The following is a 21,377-nucleotide window of genomic DNA, read 5'->3' as shown; positions in this document are numbered from 1 at the left end:
AGCACTACAAAATGTTTACCAGCAAAGAAAACATATCCTATTGTTACGATTGACACAGAGATTACGAGTGTTTATAAAGCTTAACGGCTCTTGGATACCTCAGTAATGAGATAAAGGCGCGTAATTTTAGAGCTACTGTAGGGTGAGACTTCCAGAGATTTCTAGGGGGAAACTCTGTCAATAACTTCAACCTACACCAGTTGATGTGGACATACTTGTTCAAATGCCGCAACGTTATTCTGTGCTTTTTTTCATTCCAACATACTATACCGGTATTGCCCTGTTTGTTCAACTGAACAATTTCCCAAGGGCCCAGAGATTGTGTTCATACAGTAAGTGCCTAAACATATACTGTGAACAGATTAAATGGTGATAAATGGTGAACAAATGACAGCCTCTATACATATCTTTCATAATCAATTCCGAGCTTGTCTATCTATGAAATACAACATAACATTACACGTCAAAAGAAAGGGACAACACAGGGCACATGCACAGGTTTGCCAACTACAGGGGTGTATTTATACTGCTAATTCTGTTGTAAAACATTTCTTAGACAGAAGCAAACGGAACTAACCTAAAACGGACCTACCTGAATTTGTCCAATAGAAACTCTTGTTTAGCTCTGTTTGCTTCCATTTGGTTCTGAACGGTAAAAGGTTTCTGTAATGAATACACCATAGTCCTCGAGTACCCACAACAGCACACATTTTTTGGGGGACAAGTACACCTGATTCAACTTGTCAACTAATCATTAAGCCCTCAATGAGTTGAATCAGTTTTCTGTGGCTACAACAAACATGTGTGTTGTTGGACAGGAGTTGGGAAACACTGGTGTAGTATGCATGCCTTTAAGATTGAGTTTATTGTAATATTTAATAGTGCGCTATAGAATGTGTGAGAGACAGAGAGAGAGAGAGAGAGAGAGAGAGAGAGAGAGAGAGAGAGAGAGAGAGAGAGAGATTCAAATGGAGTGTGGGGGGATTAAGAGCATTAAAATAAAAAGATAATACAGTTTACCTGTTTAACATCATAGGCAAAGAGCACATATTTCAAGTCCGGGGAAACGGAGTACTTTGCAACATTGAAATTGACCTACAAGACAAAGAAGGGGAAAAGAGAGGGAGAGCATTTTTAAGTGGGTATATCCGTTTGCTAACATGTCACTTTGAGTGGCAGGGTATATGTTTGAGTAAGTCTGTGTGCATGCATGTTCCGATGGTAAAGGGTTTTCACTTACAAATGTTGTGTTTGTCAGTACAATTTCAGTCTCATTGGTGAGGATGTTAAACTTGATTACATGGCCATCGCGATTCCTGTAGATCACTTCTGAGTCTATGAAAGGAGAGACAAATAAGAAAAAACATGTCTTTCTGAAACAATTCCTCTGTCGATTTTTCTACTAAGAAGAAATTGCAAGGCCTTTGTTGCCATTTGAATGCAAGGCTGGATGGCTGTCAAAATCAGAACTGTACCTTGAATAAGGCTTTGTAGCCAAACTTTTGACAATAAAAGTCTCCATTCTATCCCAATTTCCTTGCTTTTCTTCAGCATAGCAAAGACAGAATGTCCAGTACACTGTCACCTCATTGTCTCTGGAAAATCAAATAACAATACTGACATGACGGCACTGACTCCATTCATACACGTAAGCGTGTGACTGCACTGTGATCACCATATATGTAGCCAAATAATAATTTCATGGTGCATAGAAACAATTAGTCACCTTATTAAGTTACATTTTTTTTTATACAAAAATCTGTATGTTCTCTATTGATGGGATATGCTTTTCACACACAGTGCCATCAGAAACTATTCACACCCTTTTTACTTTTTACACATTTTGTTGTGGAATAGCAGAAGGCTCCTGAGGGGAGAACGGCTGATAAATAATGGCTGGAATGGAGAAAATGAAATGGCATCAAACACCTGGAAACCATTTATTGATACCATTCCACTCACTCCACTCTTCACCACAAGCCCGTTCCCCCAATTAAGGTGCCACCAAACTCCTGTTTAGTAAGGTGCCTCAGTTGAGCAGTACATTTCCGACACAGATTCAACCACTAAGACCAGGCAGTTTTTCCAATGCCTCGCAAAGAAGGGCATCACTTGGTAGATGGTTAAAAAAAAGCTGACATTCAATATCCCTTTGAGCATGGATGATATAAGGACAATGATCTAAAACACAGGGACAGATCTACACTGGAGTTGCTTACCAAGAAGACAGTGAAAGTTCCTGAGTGGCCAAGTTACAGTTTTGACATAAATCTGTTCAGAAAATCTGTGGCAAGACCTGAAAATGATTGTCTAGCAATGATCAACAACCAAATTGACAGAGCTTGAATATTTCTTTTAACAATAATGGGCAAATGTTGCACAATCCAGGTGTGGAAACCTTATAGACTTACCCAGAAAGTCTCACAGCCGTAATTGCTGCCAAATGTGAATCTAACATGTATTTATCTAATAAAAAAATAAAAAATCATGTATTTTGTGTGGATAGTTGACCAAAAATGTCCAATTAAAACAGTTTTAAACCCACTTTGTAACACAACCAAACGTGGAAAAGTCAAGGTGTGTGAATACTTGTATGTAGCTTGTATTTTGTCCTGTGTTCTTGTTGTTGAATGCCACAGTATTATCTGCTATGTGATGTCATATGCAGACATGACCCTGAAATATCATCCAGCGGTACTGCAAATGGCAGACACACACACACACACACACACACACACACACACACATTGAGCAAATGATAGCATGCATTGCTAATCACTAATTCATACATGAGTTACGATCAAATGCAAACAAAACAAAGATGGAAGACAATCCATAGCATTCTGTGTGGAAACAAGCTCAGACAGATATCACATAATGAAGTTATTCATCTCTGTCAAAAGGTTATTTGGGGGTTATGCAACTGACAAGGCAACACCAGCAGACCTGGCAACCCCGGCAGATATTGGATTCCTACAGTGGGAGCTGATCACCTATACCCGCCTCTCAGCAGAGTTTCATTTGTCTGTCAACAATTTTCTCATTCACAGCCAATCAGGTCCCTGTTGCCATGCTGTCGTTACCATGGGTTTGATTGATGGTTGATGGGGCCCTCACGGCCCAATCCCGTCCCATATTTTGTTCCTGTCATAACCTCTGTGAGCATATCACAGACATAAATGTCATCATCTAAAACAAGAAAACTGATGCCTCAGACCACTGGTCGAAATATTTGTGTTTACCACGACCATATACAGTGGGGTCTGAAATGATTGACAACCTTGATAAAGGTAAGCAAAAAGGACTGTATAAAATAAATAATACAAATACTGAGCTATATTGTATGCTCAAATTATATTATTTCATACTAATAAAAATGTATGTATGGGGTTGGAACCGGTGCTTTGGTCAGATGACATGAAAATAGAGCTATTTGGCCACGCACATCAGTGGTGGATTTGGCATCGAAATGAGAATGCATAAGCAGAAATAACCCCATATCTACTGTAAAATATGGTGTGGATCTTTGATGTTATGGGGCTATTTTGCTTCCACTGGTCCTAAGGCCCTTGTTGACTGTCAATGGCTTCATGAATTTTACCCAGTACCAGGACAGGATATATTAGCCAAAAACCTTTCTGCCTCTGCCAAACCTTTCTGCATGTGGATCTTCCAGCAAGACAATAACCCCAAACACACATCAAAATCCTCAAAGAAATTCTTAATTGGCCATAAAATCAACATTTTGCAATGGCCATCTCATTCTCCGGACTTGAAACCCCATTGAAAACCTGTGGTTTGAGCGCAGACGAAGGATATCAAGGATCTGGAAGGATTCTGTACGGAGGAAGGGTCGTTATTAAAAACAGGGGTGTCAATCATGCATATCCCTACCTTTTTGAGGAAAAAAACGTTCTCTGATCAATTGTATTAGTATAAAATAATACATTTCCCAATATTTTTTGCGTATAATATAGCTCAGTATTTAAATTATTATTTCATACAGTAATTTTTGCGCATCTTCATCAAGCGTGTTAAATACTTTGGACCCATAAGGACAATAAGAAACCAAATGACAAAATGAACAACCTAGTGTATAAATTTTATTATCAGAGTTTGAGTAAGAGGGCTGATTCAGACTTAGGGAAATATTTTCCTTTGTTCTGTGTTTTAATTTAAGCACTTCTCAGAATTTGGTATTCAGACTTACCGTATGCAGGTGCCTAACAAACTCTTTGGGTGTTGCTCCCTAATGCGCACTATACGTTTATCTAAAGCCATCCCTTTAAATACAGTGTACCATTTCTTGACAGACTAGAGTAGGGTATATAGAGAGAACAGGTTCTGAGTATTAGGGTACATGAAGAAAGCCATCAAAATATGCATATTTGTCTAATTTTAATAGATTAATAAATATTGTGATCTTGTAGAGTATTTATGGTTAGGAAAGTATTTATGAATCTACCTACTTCATAAAAAAATCAGGTTTGGAGAGCCTTTACGCACGAGATATAGGCCTATTGGTGAATTGAAAAGAGGTTTGATTCATCCTGAAAGTTGACATATTCAGTTGTTTAAAATCCATGAAATATTGGTAGGGCAGAAAAGTGTACAATTGTTTGAAAAATAGTTATATAAATATATGAATCCTTACTGATGATGGAACTATGATGAACTGTGCTGTCCAGTTGTCGTGAACCGTGCACCAAGCTCCAGGTTGTATAAAACAGGAAAAGTTGGGGAATCTAAATATGTTATTACTTTATTTGTACGTTTTCATGTTTGAGAACATAAGAGACATTGACAATGATACAATATCCCCAGTCCCCATCCCCCGCACACATATTAAGAAGGAAATTACAACAACACTGCTGACATTAAGAATGCTGGATAGATTGCTGTTTTCTACTAGCAGCTCAAACAATACCTGGCATACGACAGCATCCCCCAACCCTGGCACTGGGGACCCAGAGGGGGCACACCCCCAACCCACCACCCAGCACACCTGACCCCCCCCCCCCCCCCTGATGTTACATTTTGTGTAATAGCTAATGTAATAGCTAATGTGAGAAAAACATTTAAACGTGTTAACCCTCGCAAGGCTGCAGGCCCAGACGGCGTCTCCGGCCGCGTCCTCAAAGCATGCGCAGACCAGCTGGCAGGTGTGTTTACGGACATATTCAATCAATCCTTATCCCAGTCTGCTGTTCCCACATGCTTCAAGAGGGCCACCATTGTTTCTGTTCCCAAGAAAGCTAAGGTAACTGAGCTAAATGACTACCGCCCCCAAGCACTCACTTCGTCATCATGAAGTGCTTTGAGTGACTTATTAAGGACCATATCACCTCCACCCTACCTGACACCCTAGACCCACTCCAATTTGCTTACCGTCCCAATAGGTCCACAGATGACGCAATCGCAATCACACTGGCCTAACCAATCCTAACCCATTCGTCGCCAGACCTACTGGCTCCAGGTCATCTACAAGTCCATGCTAGGTAAAGCTCCGCCTTATCTCAGTTCACTGCTCACGATGGCAACACCCACCCGTAGCACGCGCTCCAGCAGGTGTACCTCACTGATCATCCCTAAAGCCAACACCTCATTTGGCCGCCTTTCCTCCTTTTCCAGTTCTCTGCTGCCTGTGACTGGAACGAATTGCAAAAATTGCAGAAGTTGGAGACTTTTATCTCCCTCACCAACTTCAAACATCTGCTATCTGAGCAGCTAACCGATCGCTGCAGCTGTACATAGTCTATCGGTAAATAGCCCACCCAATTTGACCTACCTCATCGCCATACTGTTTATATTATTCACTTTTCTGCTCTTTTGCACACCAATATCTCTACCTGTACATGACCATCTGATCATTTATCACTCCAGTGTTAATCTGCAAAATTGTAATTATTCGCCTACCTCCTCATGCCTTTTGCACACAATGTATATAGACTCTCTTTTTTTCTACTGTGTTATTGACTTGTTAATTGTTTACTCCATGTGTTGTCTGTTCACACTGCTATGCTTTATCTTGGCCAGGGTGCAGTTGCAAATGAGAACTTGTTCTCAGCTAGCCTACCTGGTTAAATAAAGGTGAAATAAAAATAAATAAGAATACCAACCTTTCAAATCACTTCATGGCTACGGACGTGAGTGCTTCGGGTCTGTAGTCATTTAGGCAGGTTTCCTTTGTGTTCTTGGGCACATTGACTATGGTGGTCTGCTTGAAACATGGTATTACAGACTCAATCAGGGACATGTTGAAAATGTCAGGGAAGACACCTGCCAGTTGGTCAGCACATGCCCGGAGCACGCGTCCTGGTAATTCAACTGGCCCCGCAGTCTTGTGTATGTTGACCTGTTCAAACGTCTTACTCACGTCAGCTACGGAGAGCGTGATCACTCAGTCGCCTGGAACAGCTGATGCTCTCATGAATGCCTCAGTGTTGCTTGCCTCGAAGCGAGCATAGATGTGATTTAGCTTGTCTGGTAGGCTCATGTCACTGGGCAGCTCGCGGCTGTGCTTCCTTTTGTAGTCTGAAAAATTTTGCAAGCCCTGCCACATAAGACGAGCATCGGAGCCGGTGTAGTATGATTCAATCTTAGCGCTGTACTGACCCTTTGCCTGTTTGATGGTTCGTCGCAGGGCATAGCAGGATTTCTTGTAAGCTTCCGGGTTAGAGTCCCGCACCTTGAAAGCGGCAGCTTTATGTTTTGTTTCAAAACAGAGAAAGTGTTAATAAATAGTACAGTGTTTCAAGTTCTTTATTTTTGTGCAGGTTTCTGTGTCTGCGTGAGGGACATGTTTGTGCCTGTTGTGAGCTCATTTAGAGTCAGGCATGGCAATGAAGTAGCTTTATAATTATTCCACATCAAAAAAAATCTCCATCAAAATCTGTCAGTTTACGCTAGAGATATCTGCCTGTATCGGCCTTCCACATCTGCGATCGAAGGTGGCCGAGTTACAGCGGTGTTTGTCAGACAATGAGACATCCGGTCTTCTCAAGAGAACGCCTGTAGCGTCCGAACTGTTTGGACTCACGAACACAAAGATGTTCTCCTTTTTTCTCTACGACCTCCACAAGTGTCACGGGACTCATCTGAAGTTAGTAACGCAGATGTGCCAACTTCTGTCTGTAGTGTCTGAACCGTTTGGACTACAAACTAATATGAGACTTTCCTAACATGATGACTTCCATTCAGTTGTATGGTGTTCTCTACGAACCACACATGATTCACAGGACTAGTCTGAAGGTAACCCATACAAATGAATGGAAGTATGGAGGCAGATTTGTAACAACAAAACAAGGGGTTAAATATGTTTACAAATATGTACTTTACATTCTTATATCTCCGAGATATAGGACAAACACTTCAAAACCCTATTCCTTAAGATTTATTTTGTGACGGTCTTTTTTGCCATTTATGAAAGTGTTATTCAATGTGTTTCTATGGGCTGTAGTAATAAAGGCCAAATTCAACATTTTATGAATACATATTTTTACATAGATGTTTTTATACCTGAAAGGGTCCTACAATTCTAAATAAAATAGCTAAATGATCCATGGCATGGCCATCTTAAAACAATTCCATATGTGGCTTGGTAGAAACCCCACCCCAAATGCTTAACCTTTACAGATTTGTCCTTGCAAAAGAGTGTCTAACCCCAAACAGATGCCGACCATGAGTTTGGACAGCACTGCGGACCCTCAGGAATAATCCTGGTGTTCCAAAGAACTGCGGTCACCTAGGCCGCTGCATGCATCGCAAATGTAAAAAATCATCTCTCATTGAAATCAAAAACTCTGGTTCTGAGCCTAAATTTGGAGACACTTATAATGTGTGAAGTAGCACTACAAAACTTCGACTTTATGGCAACTATGTTACTGTAGGGGTTTGGGTAACTTTCCATTTGAGGTTTAATTGAGATAGGGGTGAGAGGATGATCTTTAAAACATTACGAGCCATCGATAGGCCTTTTTCCGTGCTTGTCTACTTAAATAATGGAACGTTCCACAATGAAAAGTACAAACGAAGACTCTAATGCATAAGTAATGTACTACTTCTGTAACATGTTAAATAATGAATAACTCGGGCCCTTTTACCAGTCTGAAAATCCCCAGCTTAGGGTTGGGCTTGTAGTTACCCTGCCCTCCCACTGTAGCCTGTCCTCAAGCTCCATCTCCATCTGCCTGCAGCAGCCCCCTGCAAACTAAACTAAACTCAAAACCATGAGACAGACCTTTCAGGCTTTTCGCTGGACAACAGTACACCGCAGCTGTGGAACACACAACCAGACTCTGTCAGGACTGCAGTGTCCCTCCTCTCAAGTTTTTAATTTAACTCAATTACATTCCTCTTTCCGTTTTTATAGACTGAATACTCCTCAGTCCTATAATTGTGACTTTCATAACAGACTTCTATGACATGGCATTGACATGCAGCCTAGCCCATAAGAGGGATGATTCATGGAAAGTGTTGTCAACACTTCAAAATAGGGATCACATATTACGAACTTATTTGCGTATATGAAGTGTGTAGCTAATTTGTATTACCAGCCATTTATGCCTAATGAAAGGCTAATAATACCCAATAAAGACCTAATTAGCTACTTATACTGCAAATCAATGCCTTTGTCGGAGTGATCCCTATACTGGCGTTACCAAAGTCTGGATCACTTTCCTAGAGTGATGACCTGCCCATAGTTATAGACAACACGCAACACGTGTGACCGAAATGGTCTATAAAACATGCGTTATTGCCTCCCTACAATGCACCTTTTAAAGTAAATTTTCCTAACGTTGGCAGAGATCACATTCACTGTAAATGCTGTAGATGTCGGCTCAATAATAAATTGCGTTTAAAGACTAGCTATTGTTTTTTAGACACAACTGCAAACTTCAAGGAGTAGGGCATTCAAGGATTTGATCTGATGGGAACTTGTGATATCATCGGCCTCCCCCCTTGCTTGAGGAACAATAGAAAAGCAATAGAGAACAAAAAGAGGAAAGGTCCACTTGTGCTATGTCATGTCATGACATACTGTACCTGGACCACCTAATGAGATGTGCCTTTTGATCAGTAGATCAGGTGTTAAATGAGGTGAGAAGGTCACGCGCTATGTGCTTGTTGACAATGCACCGTTGATTAGATCCCAGGTAATTTCTGCATGAGTCACACTAATCTGTTTACCAAGAAACGAATTTGCATGGCCTATCATATTAATGAATCAGATTCCTTCTTCTTCCTCCTTCAAGCAGCCAGGAAACAGTTAATGATAATGGCCATGGGGAGTGGAGTCATTATGAGTCAGATTCTAATGGAAAGAAGGGTATAAGAACAAGTTCCTTGTAAAAATAGATGTGATTGAGGGGACATACTGAGCAAATCATTTTTTCTTAAACCGTTGGTTTGATTGCGTTCTTGAGTTCTGTCTGTGGCATCTGCCGCTGTAACCCAGGCAAACTGAACACACACACACATACAGTACGTACATGAACAAACACCAGACGACAGATGATTGACAATGCAGAATTGGTTTCCTCCTAGGGCAGTCTGTGAAATATCAAGGTATTTGATATTGACAATAGATTCTGATATAACATACTAACATGAAATTCCTAATGATCATTTTTGATGGCATGTGTCAGTCCTTCCGTCCTACTTTGTAGAACAATACCAGTGAAACAGAAGTTATGTCTGATAGTCAAACCTGACAAATAATAGGGTATATCCATTTGATTTCAATCACTTTCTGACAGCACCACTTTTGATTTGAACGAAACCTCCCATCCATATTCGCCTATTGGAGAAGTGTTCAGAAGTGACTTTTTGGACCTACTGTAACAGCCATGTCTTCATCACAGGAAAAGATAAACAGTTGAGATGTATATAATTTAGAAGCTTACATACAGGGTTGTCAAACTATTTTATAATTTCAAAAACAATACATTTTATAATATAAATTCACTTTTTTTTCTCCCTCTAGCCTCAATTATCAAAAAACACAAACTCAGATTTGTTTCATATTCGCACATGTTGAAGCTTAGACCCTATTTTACAGAATCTAATGTTTTTGTGTTGTGCCCACCATAGGTTGAGACACAGCTTGCTCATGACTACAATCATGTTTTGGCTGATAAATGTGATAAAATATAAATAAAACATTTCAAGTGATACCAAAAAGATGGTTGGAGGTCCACACATCAGAGAATGTTGACTTGAATATGGGAATATCTGTTGTTTTAAATTACACTGTCAATACACCATAGGAAACCTATTGAAATCGTAGAAATATAGATACTAGAATAGACATGATCATTTAAGTTGACATTCGACGGTGGATGGACTGGTGGTCATCTTTGTGGTAATAATTAGAAGTAAAAATTGTAATTCAATTAAAATTTCAATGGTGTATTAGCTAAATTGCAGTGGTCTGAAGGGATAGGTCCAAGCTATTTCTATGATTGAAATGACACCCACCCTGTATTCAAGAGCATGTTGTGTCTCAACCAATGGCGGGTACAACACAAAAACCTCAGATGTTGTGAAATAGAGTCTATCTAGCAAACCAAAATTGGTGAAAGTTCTCGGAACATTCGTTAGATTCTCATAACACAAAAACTGTCCAGTCGGCTAATAATTATAGAATGTCGTATAAAACATTTGCCTGATGTTACAAGAACGTTCCTAGAACGCATTTAATCTGTTCTTTAAAAGGTTCCAAGAATGTTTCATTAGATGTGGGAACAGTCTGTGTGGCAGAAGAATCATAACTAGTTAGGTAACATAGATCATCTATATAATATGCGTATATGATATGATTGCTATTAGAATGTATCCCTTCGGACTCTGGTGTTGGTAGTTGCACTTCGTCCCTCAGCTGTGGCTCAGTCACCTCGGGCCCATAGAGGGGAGAGGTCAGGCTTGCCTTTCACATGTCTCTTGTGCTATGCAGAGTATCAGAAAGAGAGGAGGACAGGAGTGAACATTGTCTTCATATGTGAATGTGTCTTTACCTATTCTAAACCATGTGAAGGGATGGCGCGATTAATGGAGAACCAATTACTCCACAATGTCTGTGTGCCAGTCACTCCCTCCTTCGGCCTTGGGGGAAACCATTGTATGTCATCTCTGATGTTGCACCTATCCTGGGGTAGTATATGACCTAGAGGCTCACTTCTCTCAGTGAGCTTGTCCAGGCGTGTGATCAAGAAGGGGTTTTGCTTGAGATGGGAGTATCTGGAGTTGACAACTGATTTATGCCATATAATGAATTGGTGTTTCTGTGCTATGAAGTACCAGGAACAAGATAGGAGCCTCGTCTTAGGGGCCAGACTGAAAAATAAGAACAGTCTTCAAAGCAAATGCTATCTGCTGCGGGATACCCCTTTCTCATATATCAAGTTCAACCTTGTGACCCATTCCATACGTCTGTTGTTTGTCATGAAGACTAAAAGGGTGTATCTTTTCTATAAAATATATTTGTATTCTTCATATGTCAGAGCTACTCGTCACAACACTTGAAAGTGACCAGCATCATCATTATAGAAGCAATTTATGCTTTCCTTATTAATACATTTTGAATAAAGTAATATCCTGATTCGTGATTGACCTTGTCTCTCCTCATTATTGATTAGAATTTCCACGACATCTGGTGGGAAAATTTTAGGGACATAACAAAATATATGTTTCCAAAATGTAAAAACTGTCCAGTGGTGCGGAAGATTGTCAAAAATGTTCTTTTAGGCTGCAAAACATTTACCTAATGTTAGAAGAATGTTCCCAGTACACATTTTGTCTGTTCCTTAAAGGTTCTCAGAATGTTTCATTAGGTTGTGGGAACAGTCTGGTGGGAACATTGTGGGGACACAAACATTTAGCCAAAGCACAAAAACTGTCCAGACATTCAGATAATGTTTACATCAGTCTGCACAAAACATTCATAAACTGTTTAAGTTAGGTTGCACAGGACATTTCTATAATGTTGTAAGAATGTTGACAGACCACCTGGTCTAAGTTCTTTTAAGGTTCCCAGAACATTTAATTAAGTTATGGGAGTTGTCTGGTATGTTGCAAGAATATTCTTGTGATATTCACATATAGTAGGTTGCACAATGTTCCAATATTTACAAATACGTCTGTTATTATTACGTTCATAGCATGTGTTTTAGGTTTAACATACTATTCTATTGATGTTCACTCAAAATACATTTGACCTTCTCTTGGAGGTCTTCAGAACATTTCAAGTATATTTTGAAAATGGTATATTTAAGTTTTATCTAATAGTACAACAATATTTTCAGCATACAAATGTATAGCTCCTTAACGAATAAGAAAGCAGATTGGAATACATCCCCATTATGTTTCTCTCCAGATTTAATGGCAATTTAAATTTGAGGATGGTATTGTAAACAGATGACCAGTGGGGATGACACCTTAATTGGGGATGACAGACTCATAGCAATGGCTGGAACGGAATTGATGGAATGGTATTGAACACATCAAACACATGGTTTCAATGTGTTTGATATCAATCCATTTACTCCATTCCAGACATTATTATGAGCTGTACTCCCCTCAGCAGTCTCCTGTGTTATTGTAGCTGATACAGAGACACATGCATTTTAATATAATTCAAAAGATATTTCGAACAGCATTTAATCATACAAGTACAACCATATTTTTTACACTTCATATGCTGGTGCGGCAGGTGGCCTTGTGGTTAAGCGTGTTGGGCCAGTAATTGAATTGCTGCTGGTTTGAATCCCTGAGCTGGCAAGGTGGAAAAATCTGCCGTTCTGCCCTTGAGCAAGGCAGTTAATCTCTAGTCAAAACTGTTGGGGGGGAGGGGGTGCTAAGATAACATATGGAATTACTTTAAGATGGTCATACCATGGATAATTTAGATATTCGTTTTGGAATTGTATGATCTATATCGTTTTTGGGGGGATATCTCATGGGCTGACAAAGGCTGCTGTAGTTCAGCCACCTTCCATCGCAGATGCGGAAGGCCGCCATAGGGGATGTGGTGGATTGAGATTTAGCTCAATCAAAGGAACTGATATCTCTAGCTTAAACTGACATAGTTTGATGTTGATTTTTTATTATGTTTCTTAGGTTGACGTACTGTAGGTACAGGTGCATCAATAGACTCTTATTAAGCAACAACAACTCCCAGGGTGCTGATGACATATTTTTCATATTTTAGTATTTCTGAATTTTTTTATACAAAAAAAATATTATATTTGTGTCTACATTCAACTGGTAAAAGTGGATTGTGATATGATTAAGGAAAATAAGTCCATATGAGGGTGTAGCGTCTGGCCTTAAAGGTCCAATGCAGCCGTTTTATCTCAATGTCAAATCATTTCTAGGTAATAATTAAGTACCTTACTGTGATTGTTTTCAATTAAAATGGACCCCCCAAAAAAGTGCAATAGCAAAGAGCTATATCATAAAATTCTTTGTTACAAGTACACAGCATATGAAAATGATGGGAACATTTCAACAACTTAGAATTTCTGTTCTGATTGAAGGTCACAGCTATCACATGGATGTATTCTACTAAATTAAGAATGTCTTTATTTTGTCCAGATTTATAAATCCAGTCAGAAATGCATAATTTAAACTTCAAAAAATCAAACATTATGTTAATTTTTTTTTTAAATGCACTCATTTAAGCTGGAACGGGGCAACTAGAATGGCATCAAACCATGTGTTTGATATATTTGATACTGTTCCAATAATTCCGCTCCAGCCTGTCCTCCCCAATTAAGGAGCCACCAACCTCCTGTTTTTGAGATGCTTGACATGGTCCGACCCCTGTCTTATTATTCATGATGTGAAAAGCAAAAGTGATCCTAGATGAGCACTCATTAGTCTTGGATACCTTGTAAATATGGGCCCAGAAGTATGCAGCATATAAAGAGCATGGGTGTAGAGATAGTAAATAACCTAGTTATCAGTATTTCCCTGGGTTAGTTGTCTAAGAAGGCTAAAAAGGAAGCATGGAATTCCTGATTGACCATACCCGCATGGCTATACACTCAAAAAAGAATCTGTACGAGAGCTTCCCTGGTGGCGCAAAGGACAAAAGCACTGGATTGGGAACAAAAATGTGTAAGTGTAAAAAATATGGTTGTGTTTGTATGATTAAACTGTTCAAATGTCCTATGTCTGAAATAATGTCCAGATTGTCAACTTATGAAGTGTATAATGGTTATCTTAATATGACTCACTAACTGACCAGACCGGACTCGTCATATGTGCGAAAGTGCTACAAAATAAATTTACACATACATGTTATTCAATCATTGCACCCACACTGCTCACGTGCGGTAGCGAGCGTCTACGTGGCCTGGCGCTAAAATAGAATTTGATTCTATTTGTGACGCTCCATTCGCTGCAAGTCCTGCCTCTCAAATCTCGACATTGGTTTTTAGGAGCATATACCCACGTGGGTGATTTGAAAAATGAACTGACGTCCACACTACAGTCGGTTGTAGTAATACACCATAAAGTTGGTTGCCAACCGCCATATAACGCCCAAAGAAGAAAAAGAAGCCTGAAGAAAGGAGAAGAGATGACAAGAAACAAATCCGGTTCACCGTTTTATCAGTTCATTAATTGTCGGAGTAGAGGACCTTGTGCATTTCAGGTAAAATAATAACCCAATGTTTATATCCCGGGACAAATTAGCTAGCAACAGCAAACTAGCTAGCTAAATTTCCATACATGTTTAATGCTATTCAACCTGTCCCCAATTTAATATAATTGGTTCAGAGTTTGTTTTGATATTTCAACCTGTGTGTCCTGATTGTGTCTGGTGTGGGGGGACAAAATCAACATGCGCGAGCAGTTTGGTCAGCATGTAAATACAGTTCAAATGTCCTATGAATTAAATGAAAATGCTGAGAATGTTGTGTTAATGTTATAGCTTAAATATAACATTTTCTAAATGTTCTTGAAATGTTCTGAGGAACTTCAAGACAAGGTAAAAATGTATATTGTGTGAACACCGATGGAATGGTATGTTAAACCTAAAACAAATATTCTTATACGGACTAATTTGTAAATTGTGGAACATTGTGCAACAATGTGAGAATGTTATGCGCAACCTAAAGTATGTGAATATCAGAAGAATATTTTTGCAACATCCCAGACAACTCCCATAACTTAGACAAGGTGTAATGTCAACATTCATTCTTACAACATTATAGAAGTTCCGGTTCCGGTTGGAGCGAGCGGTCGCATCTACACTTCGGTCCGCAGGTAGTATAACTTTTCATTACATTTCGTTATAGTACAACGGTTTGATTTGTCTAATCTTAGCAATTTCTTCTTAGCCAGCTACATAGCCGTCTTTGTATCAACGACAATTGCATAATTATCGTATTTCGTCGTCCTAACGTATCTGCCCAGCAGCTAGCTAAGCAGCTAGCTAACATCCACTGTCCACTAGCACTGTAGAAACTATTACACTCAACTGAACGACTCGATTAGCGTAGTGTCAGCTAGCTACATAGTTGTCTTCGTATCCAAGATAATTGTGCAGTTTTAGAGTGTGTAGACTTAGAGTGATTATCTTAATTTACCGAGGTTAGCTAGCCAGCTATTTGTCGTCCTTAACGTAGGAAATGCTGCTAGCTAGCTAGCCAACAGCTAGCCAACCTCTACTGAATTGAACTCCAACTACCCGGTCAACATTCCGCGTCGCTCCACAGGTAGTATCACATTTTCATTTCACTTCATTACAGTACAACGGTTTGATTTGTTTGATCGTAGCTAGCCAGCTACATAGCCGTCTTTGTATCTAAGACAATTGTGTAGTCTAGAGCAATTTTCTAGGTTAGCTGGCCAGCTATTGTCGTTCTTCTAACGTAGCTAGCCAGCTAGCCCCCGAATAGCAGCACTGTAGTAACTATTACAGTACAACGGTTTGTTTTGTTTGATCGTAGCTAGCTAGCTACATAGCCGTCTTTGTATCTAAGACAATTGTGTAGCCTAGAGCGATTTTCTAGGTTAGCTGGCCAGCTATTGTCGTTCTTCTAACGTAGCTAGCCAGCTAGCCCGCGAATAGCAGCACTGTAGTAACTATTACAGTACAACGGTTTGTTTTGTTTGATCGTAGCTAGCTAGCTACATAGCCGTCTTTGTATCTAAGACAATTGTGTAGCCTAGAGCGATTTTCTAGGTTAGCCAGCCAGCTATTGTCGTTCTTTTAAAGTAACGGAACGCAATCAACATCGCAGCCACTACCAGCTAGCCTACTCCAGCAGTACTGTATCATTTCAATCTTTTTAGTCAATAAGATTCTTGCTACGTAAGCTTAACTTTCTGAACATTCGAGACGTGTAGTCCACTTGTCATTCCAATCTCCTTTGCATTAGCGTAGCCTCTTCTGTACCCTGTTAACTATGTGTCTATCTATCACTGTTCTCTCCTCTCTGCACAGACCATACAAACGCTCCACACCGCGTGGCCGCGGCCACCCTAATCTGGTGGTCCCAGCGCGCACGACCCACGTGGAGTTCCTGGTCTCCGGTAGCCTCTGGAACTGCCGATCTGCGGCCAACAAGGCAGAGTTCATCTCAGCCTATGCCTCCCTCCGGTCCCTCGACTTCCTGGCACTGACGGAAACATGGATCACCACAGATAACACTGCTACTCCTACTGCTCTCTCTTCGTCCGCCCACGTGTTCTCGCACACCCCGAGAGCTTCTGGTCAGCGGGGTGGTGGCACCGGGATCCTCATCTCTCCCAAGTGGTCATTCTCTCTCTCTCCCCTTACCCATCTATCTATCGCCTCCTTTGAATTCCATGCTGTCACAGTTACCAGCCCTTTCAAGCTTAACATTCTTATCATTTATCGCCCTCCAGGTTCCCTCGGAGAGTTCATCAATGAGCTTGATGCCTTGATAAGCTCCTTTCCTGAGGACGGCTCACCTCTCACAGTCCTGGGCGACTTTAACCTCCCCACGTCTACCTTTGACTCATTCCTCTCTGCCTCCTTCTTTCCACTCCTCTCCTCTTTTGACCTCACCCTCTCACCTTCCCCCTACTCACAAGGCAGGCAATACGCTCGACCTCATCTTTACTAGATGCTGTTCTTCCACTAACCTCACTGCAACTCCCCTCCAAGTCTCCGACCACTACCTTGTATCCTTTTCCCTCTCGCTCTCATCCAACACTTCCCACACTGCCCCTACTCGGATGGTATCGCGCCGTCCCAACCTTCGCTCTCTCTCCCCCGCTACTCTTTCCTCTTCCATCCTATCATCTCTTCCCTCTGCTCATACCTTCTCCAACCTTTCTCCTGACTCTGCCTCCTCAACCCTCCTCTCTCCCTTTCTGCATCCTTTGACTCTCTATGTCCCCTATCCTCCAGGCCGGCTCGGTCCTCCCCTCCCGCTCCGTGGCTCGATGACTCATTGCGAGCTCACAGAACAGAGCTCCGGGCAGCCGAGCGGAAATGGAGGAAAACTCGCCTCCCTGCGGACCTGGCATCCTTTCACTCCCTCCTCTCTACATTTTCCTCCTCTGTCTCTGCTGCTAAAGCCACTTTCTACCACTCTAAATTCCAAGCATCTGCCTCTAACCCTAGGAAGCTCTTTGCCACCTTCCCCTCCCTCCTGAATCCTCCTCCCCCTCCCCCCCCCTCCTCCCTCTCTGCAGATGACTTCATCAACCATTTTGAAAAGAAGGTCGACGCCATCCGATCCTCGTTTGCTAAGTCAAACGACACCGCTGGTTCTGCTCACACTGCCCTACCCTGTGCTCTGACCTCTTTCTCCCCTCTCTCTCCAGATGAAATCTCGCTTCTTGTGACGGCCGGCCGCCCAACAACCTGCCCGCTCGACCCTATCCCCTCCTCTCTCCTCCAGACCATTTCCGGGGACCTTCTCCCTTACCTCACCTCGCTCATCAACTCATCCCTGACCGCTGGCTACGTCCCTTCCGTCTTCAAGAGAGCGAGAGTTGCACCCCTTCTGAAAAAACCTACACTCGATCCCTCCGATGTCAACAACTACAGACCAGTATCCCTTCTTTCTTTTCTCTCCAAAACTCTTGAACGTGCCGTCCTTGGCCAGCTCTCCCGCTATCTCTCTCAGAATGACCTTCTTGATCCAAATCAGTCAGGTTTCAAGACTAGTCATTCAACTGAGACTGCTCTTCTCTGCATCACGGAGGCGCTCCGCACTGCTAAAGCTAACTCTCTCTCCTCTGCTCTCATCCTTCTAGACCTATCGGCTGCCTTCGATACTGTGAACCATCAGATCCTCCTCTCCACCCTCTCCGAGTTGGGCATCTCCGGCGCGGCCCACGCTTGGATTGCGTCCTACCTGACAGGTCGCTCCTACCAGGTGGCGTGGCGAGAATCTGTCTCCTCGCCACGCGCTCACCACTGGTGTCCCCCAGGGCTCTGTTCTAGGCCCTCTCCTATTCTCGCTATACACCAAGTCACTTGGCTCTGTCATAACCTCACATGGTCTCTCCTATCATTGCTATGCAGACGACACACAATTAATCTTCTCCTTTCCCCTTCTGATGACCAGGTGGCGAATCGCATCTCTGCATGTCTGGCAGACATATCAGTGTGGATGACGGATCACCACCTCAAGCTGAACCTCGGCAAGACGGAGCTGCTCTTCCTCCCGGGGAAGGACTGCCCGTTCCATGATCTCGCCATCACGGTTGACAACTCCATTGTGTCCTCCTCCCAGAGCGCTAAGAACCTTGGCGTGATCCTGGACAACACCCTGTCGTTCTCAACCAACATCATGGCGGTGGCCCGTTCCTGTAGGTTCATGCTCTACAACATCCGCAGAGTACGACCCTGCCTCACACAGGAAGCAGCGCAGGTCCTAATCCAGGCACTTGTCATCTCCCGTCTGGATTACTGCAACTCGCTGTTGGCTGGGCTCCCTGCCTGTGCCATTAAACCCCTACAACTCATCCAGAACGCCGCAGCCCGTCTGGTGTTCAACCTTCCCAAGTTCTCTCACGTCACCCCGCTCCTCCGCTCTCTCCACTGGCTTCCAGTTGAAGCTCGCATCCGCTACAAGACCATGGTGCTTGCCTACGGAGCTGTGAGGGGAACGGCACCGCAGTACCTCCAGACTCTGATCAGGCCCTACACCCAAGCAAGGGCACTGCGTTCATCCACCTCTGGCCTGCTCGCCTCCCTACCATTGAGGAAGTACAGTTCCCGCTCAGCCCAGTAAAAACTGTTCGCTGCTCTGGCCCCCCAATGGTGGAACAAACTCCCTCACGACGCCAGGACAGCGGAGTCAATCACCACCTTCCGGAGACACCTGAAACCCCACCTCTTCAAGGAATACCTAGGATAGGATAAGTAATCCTTCTCACCACCCCCCCCCTTAATGATTTAGATGCACTATTGTAAAGTGGCTGTTCCACTGGATGTCAGAAGGTGAATTCACCAATTTGTAAGTCGCTCTGGATAAGAGCGTCTGCTAAATGACTTAAATGTAAATGTAAATGTAGAAATGTTCTGCGCAGCCTAGCCTGTATGAATGTCATTACAACTAAACATATTTTATGTTTTGGCAACCTATCTCTAATGTACCCACACTGTTCCCACAACCTAATTAAATGTTCTGGGAACCTTTAAAGAACTCCAAAAGGCTATACTGTCAACATTCTTGCAACATCAAAGGAATGTTTTATGCACACTGATACAGACATTATCTGAATGTCAGCACAACTGGGCAGTTTTAGTGTTTTGGGAACATTCTTGCACAATTAGGTGACTGTTTTTGCAACATAAAATAAACATTTAGAATCATGGAAAGAGCAGCTGCTACTTTCACAACAGCTAATTGAGATCCTTATAAAATACCAATACCAATCAACCGCACAACTGGACAGTTTTTGTGTTTTGTGAAAATATATTTTGTGATGTCCCCACAATGTTCTCACGAGACTGTTGCTACAACATAATGAAACATTCTGGGAACCTTTAAAGAACACACTAAATATAAACATTTTAGTTTTGCTGGTAAAACATTACTGGTAAATTATACCTGGAAACCGAATGAGAACTTTTGGGGAATGTTCTCTGGTGGTTGTTACAGATGTTGAGCATATTTTAGTGAATGTTAGGAGAACATTCCAATCCTATTTAATCTAAAACAAAAAAATAATTTTGTTTTCAAAAACATTCTATCATCCTAGTGTTAAAATAAAACCCTAACTACAACTTATTGGAAATCTTAGCTAATGTTCTGGGAATATTTCCGGTTTGCTGGGTAAGCTACAACATATGTGAAAAGAAGTTTACATGTTATTAGATAATTGACATTAAAGATTTTTTCTTTTTTTTTCAAAAAAATCCATTAAATTATTTAATAGTTTGACAAACCTGTTTGAAAGCTTTTAAATTAAACAATTCTCAACTGTTGATCTTTTCCAGTGATAAAGACATGGATGTCTCATGGTATGATAGGGTATACAAAATGGGTCAACTTTGAGCACCTTTATTGCTTGAATGTTATGCCATTCAGGTCAAAAACGTCACTTTCTGAGCACTTCTACAATGGGCAAATAATGTATGTAAGGTGTCGTTAAGATCAAAACGGGTGCTGACAAAAAGTGCCTGAATTCCACTGGATTTACACAATACTTACTCATCCACGTTGGCATTGTGCCCATGAATCTGTCTTTCTTGTGTCACACGAACATTAAGTGTTAAAAGTACAACCAAAACCCTGTAAAAGTACACTAGCCACAGTGCTAAATCAGATCAAGAACACAACCATCTGACTTTCTCTAGACCTATAAGTGAAAGCATTGATGATTGAATTGGCATTTTGCAGATTGGGATACAAAGGTAATGGTTGCTAAATGTACTGCGATTGCAGAGGCTCATGTCCAAGGCAGAAACACTGCACAATGAAATATGCAACACACAACTGCTTTATTTAATCAAAGGTTATGTAACAGATGAACAATGTAGTGCTGGTCCCTAAGGTTCTCCAAAAAGTCAGACCCGGTCAAGCTTGAAGCTAACTTGGCAAAGATTAAACTTGTAAGTGCCTGAGTCCGCAGTACTCGCTACAGTGCGCACCACATGTTTTATGAATAGGCATGTGACACGATGTGGAGAAGACACTGCACTAGTCATCAGTGTTCTGTAGAAATAGCTCATTTGTAACTTGCAGTATCATATGCTTCTGCTATTGAATAAATGTAATATCAAAGGAGTTAATTGATTACTGTGAGTGTCAAAGACTACGAATGAGCCTGCTGCAGTCGCCACAGTGAATCTAACTTTGGATATCCTGAGCAATTAGCGCCCCCATAAATCAACACATGAATATATCACAGCTGACAAAGACAGATGGCCAAGATGATAC

At 41.5% G+C, this 21,377-nt stretch overlaps 1 protein-coding gene across 1 annotated transcript in view; it reads right to left on the bottom strand.

Moving 5' to 3' along the window:
• LOC135547098 (inactive dipeptidyl peptidase 10-like) overlaps window positions 1–21,377 on the bottom strand; it is a 149,436-nt gene that overhangs the window by 67,303 nt on the left and 60,756 nt on the right. The window contains exons 4-5 of the mRNA XM_064975769.1: window positions 1,241–1,335; window positions 1,021–1,095 (exon numbers count right to left, since the gene is read on the bottom strand). Coding sequence (XP_064831841.1) covers window positions 1,021–1,095; window positions 1,241–1,335 — 170 coding nt within the window. The remainder of the gene's footprint in view (window positions 1–1,020; window positions 1,096–1,240; window positions 1,336–21,377) is intronic.

Source organism: Oncorhynchus masou, chromosome 10 (assembly GCF_036934945.1).
Source record: "Oncorhynchus masou masou isolate Uvic2021 chromosome 10, UVic_Omas_1.1, whole genome shotgun sequence".
Lineage (NCBI taxonomy): Eukaryota > Metazoa > Chordata > Actinopteri > Salmoniformes > Salmonidae > Oncorhynchus > Oncorhynchus masou.
This window is presented reverse-complemented; position numbering and strand designations above follow the sequence as displayed.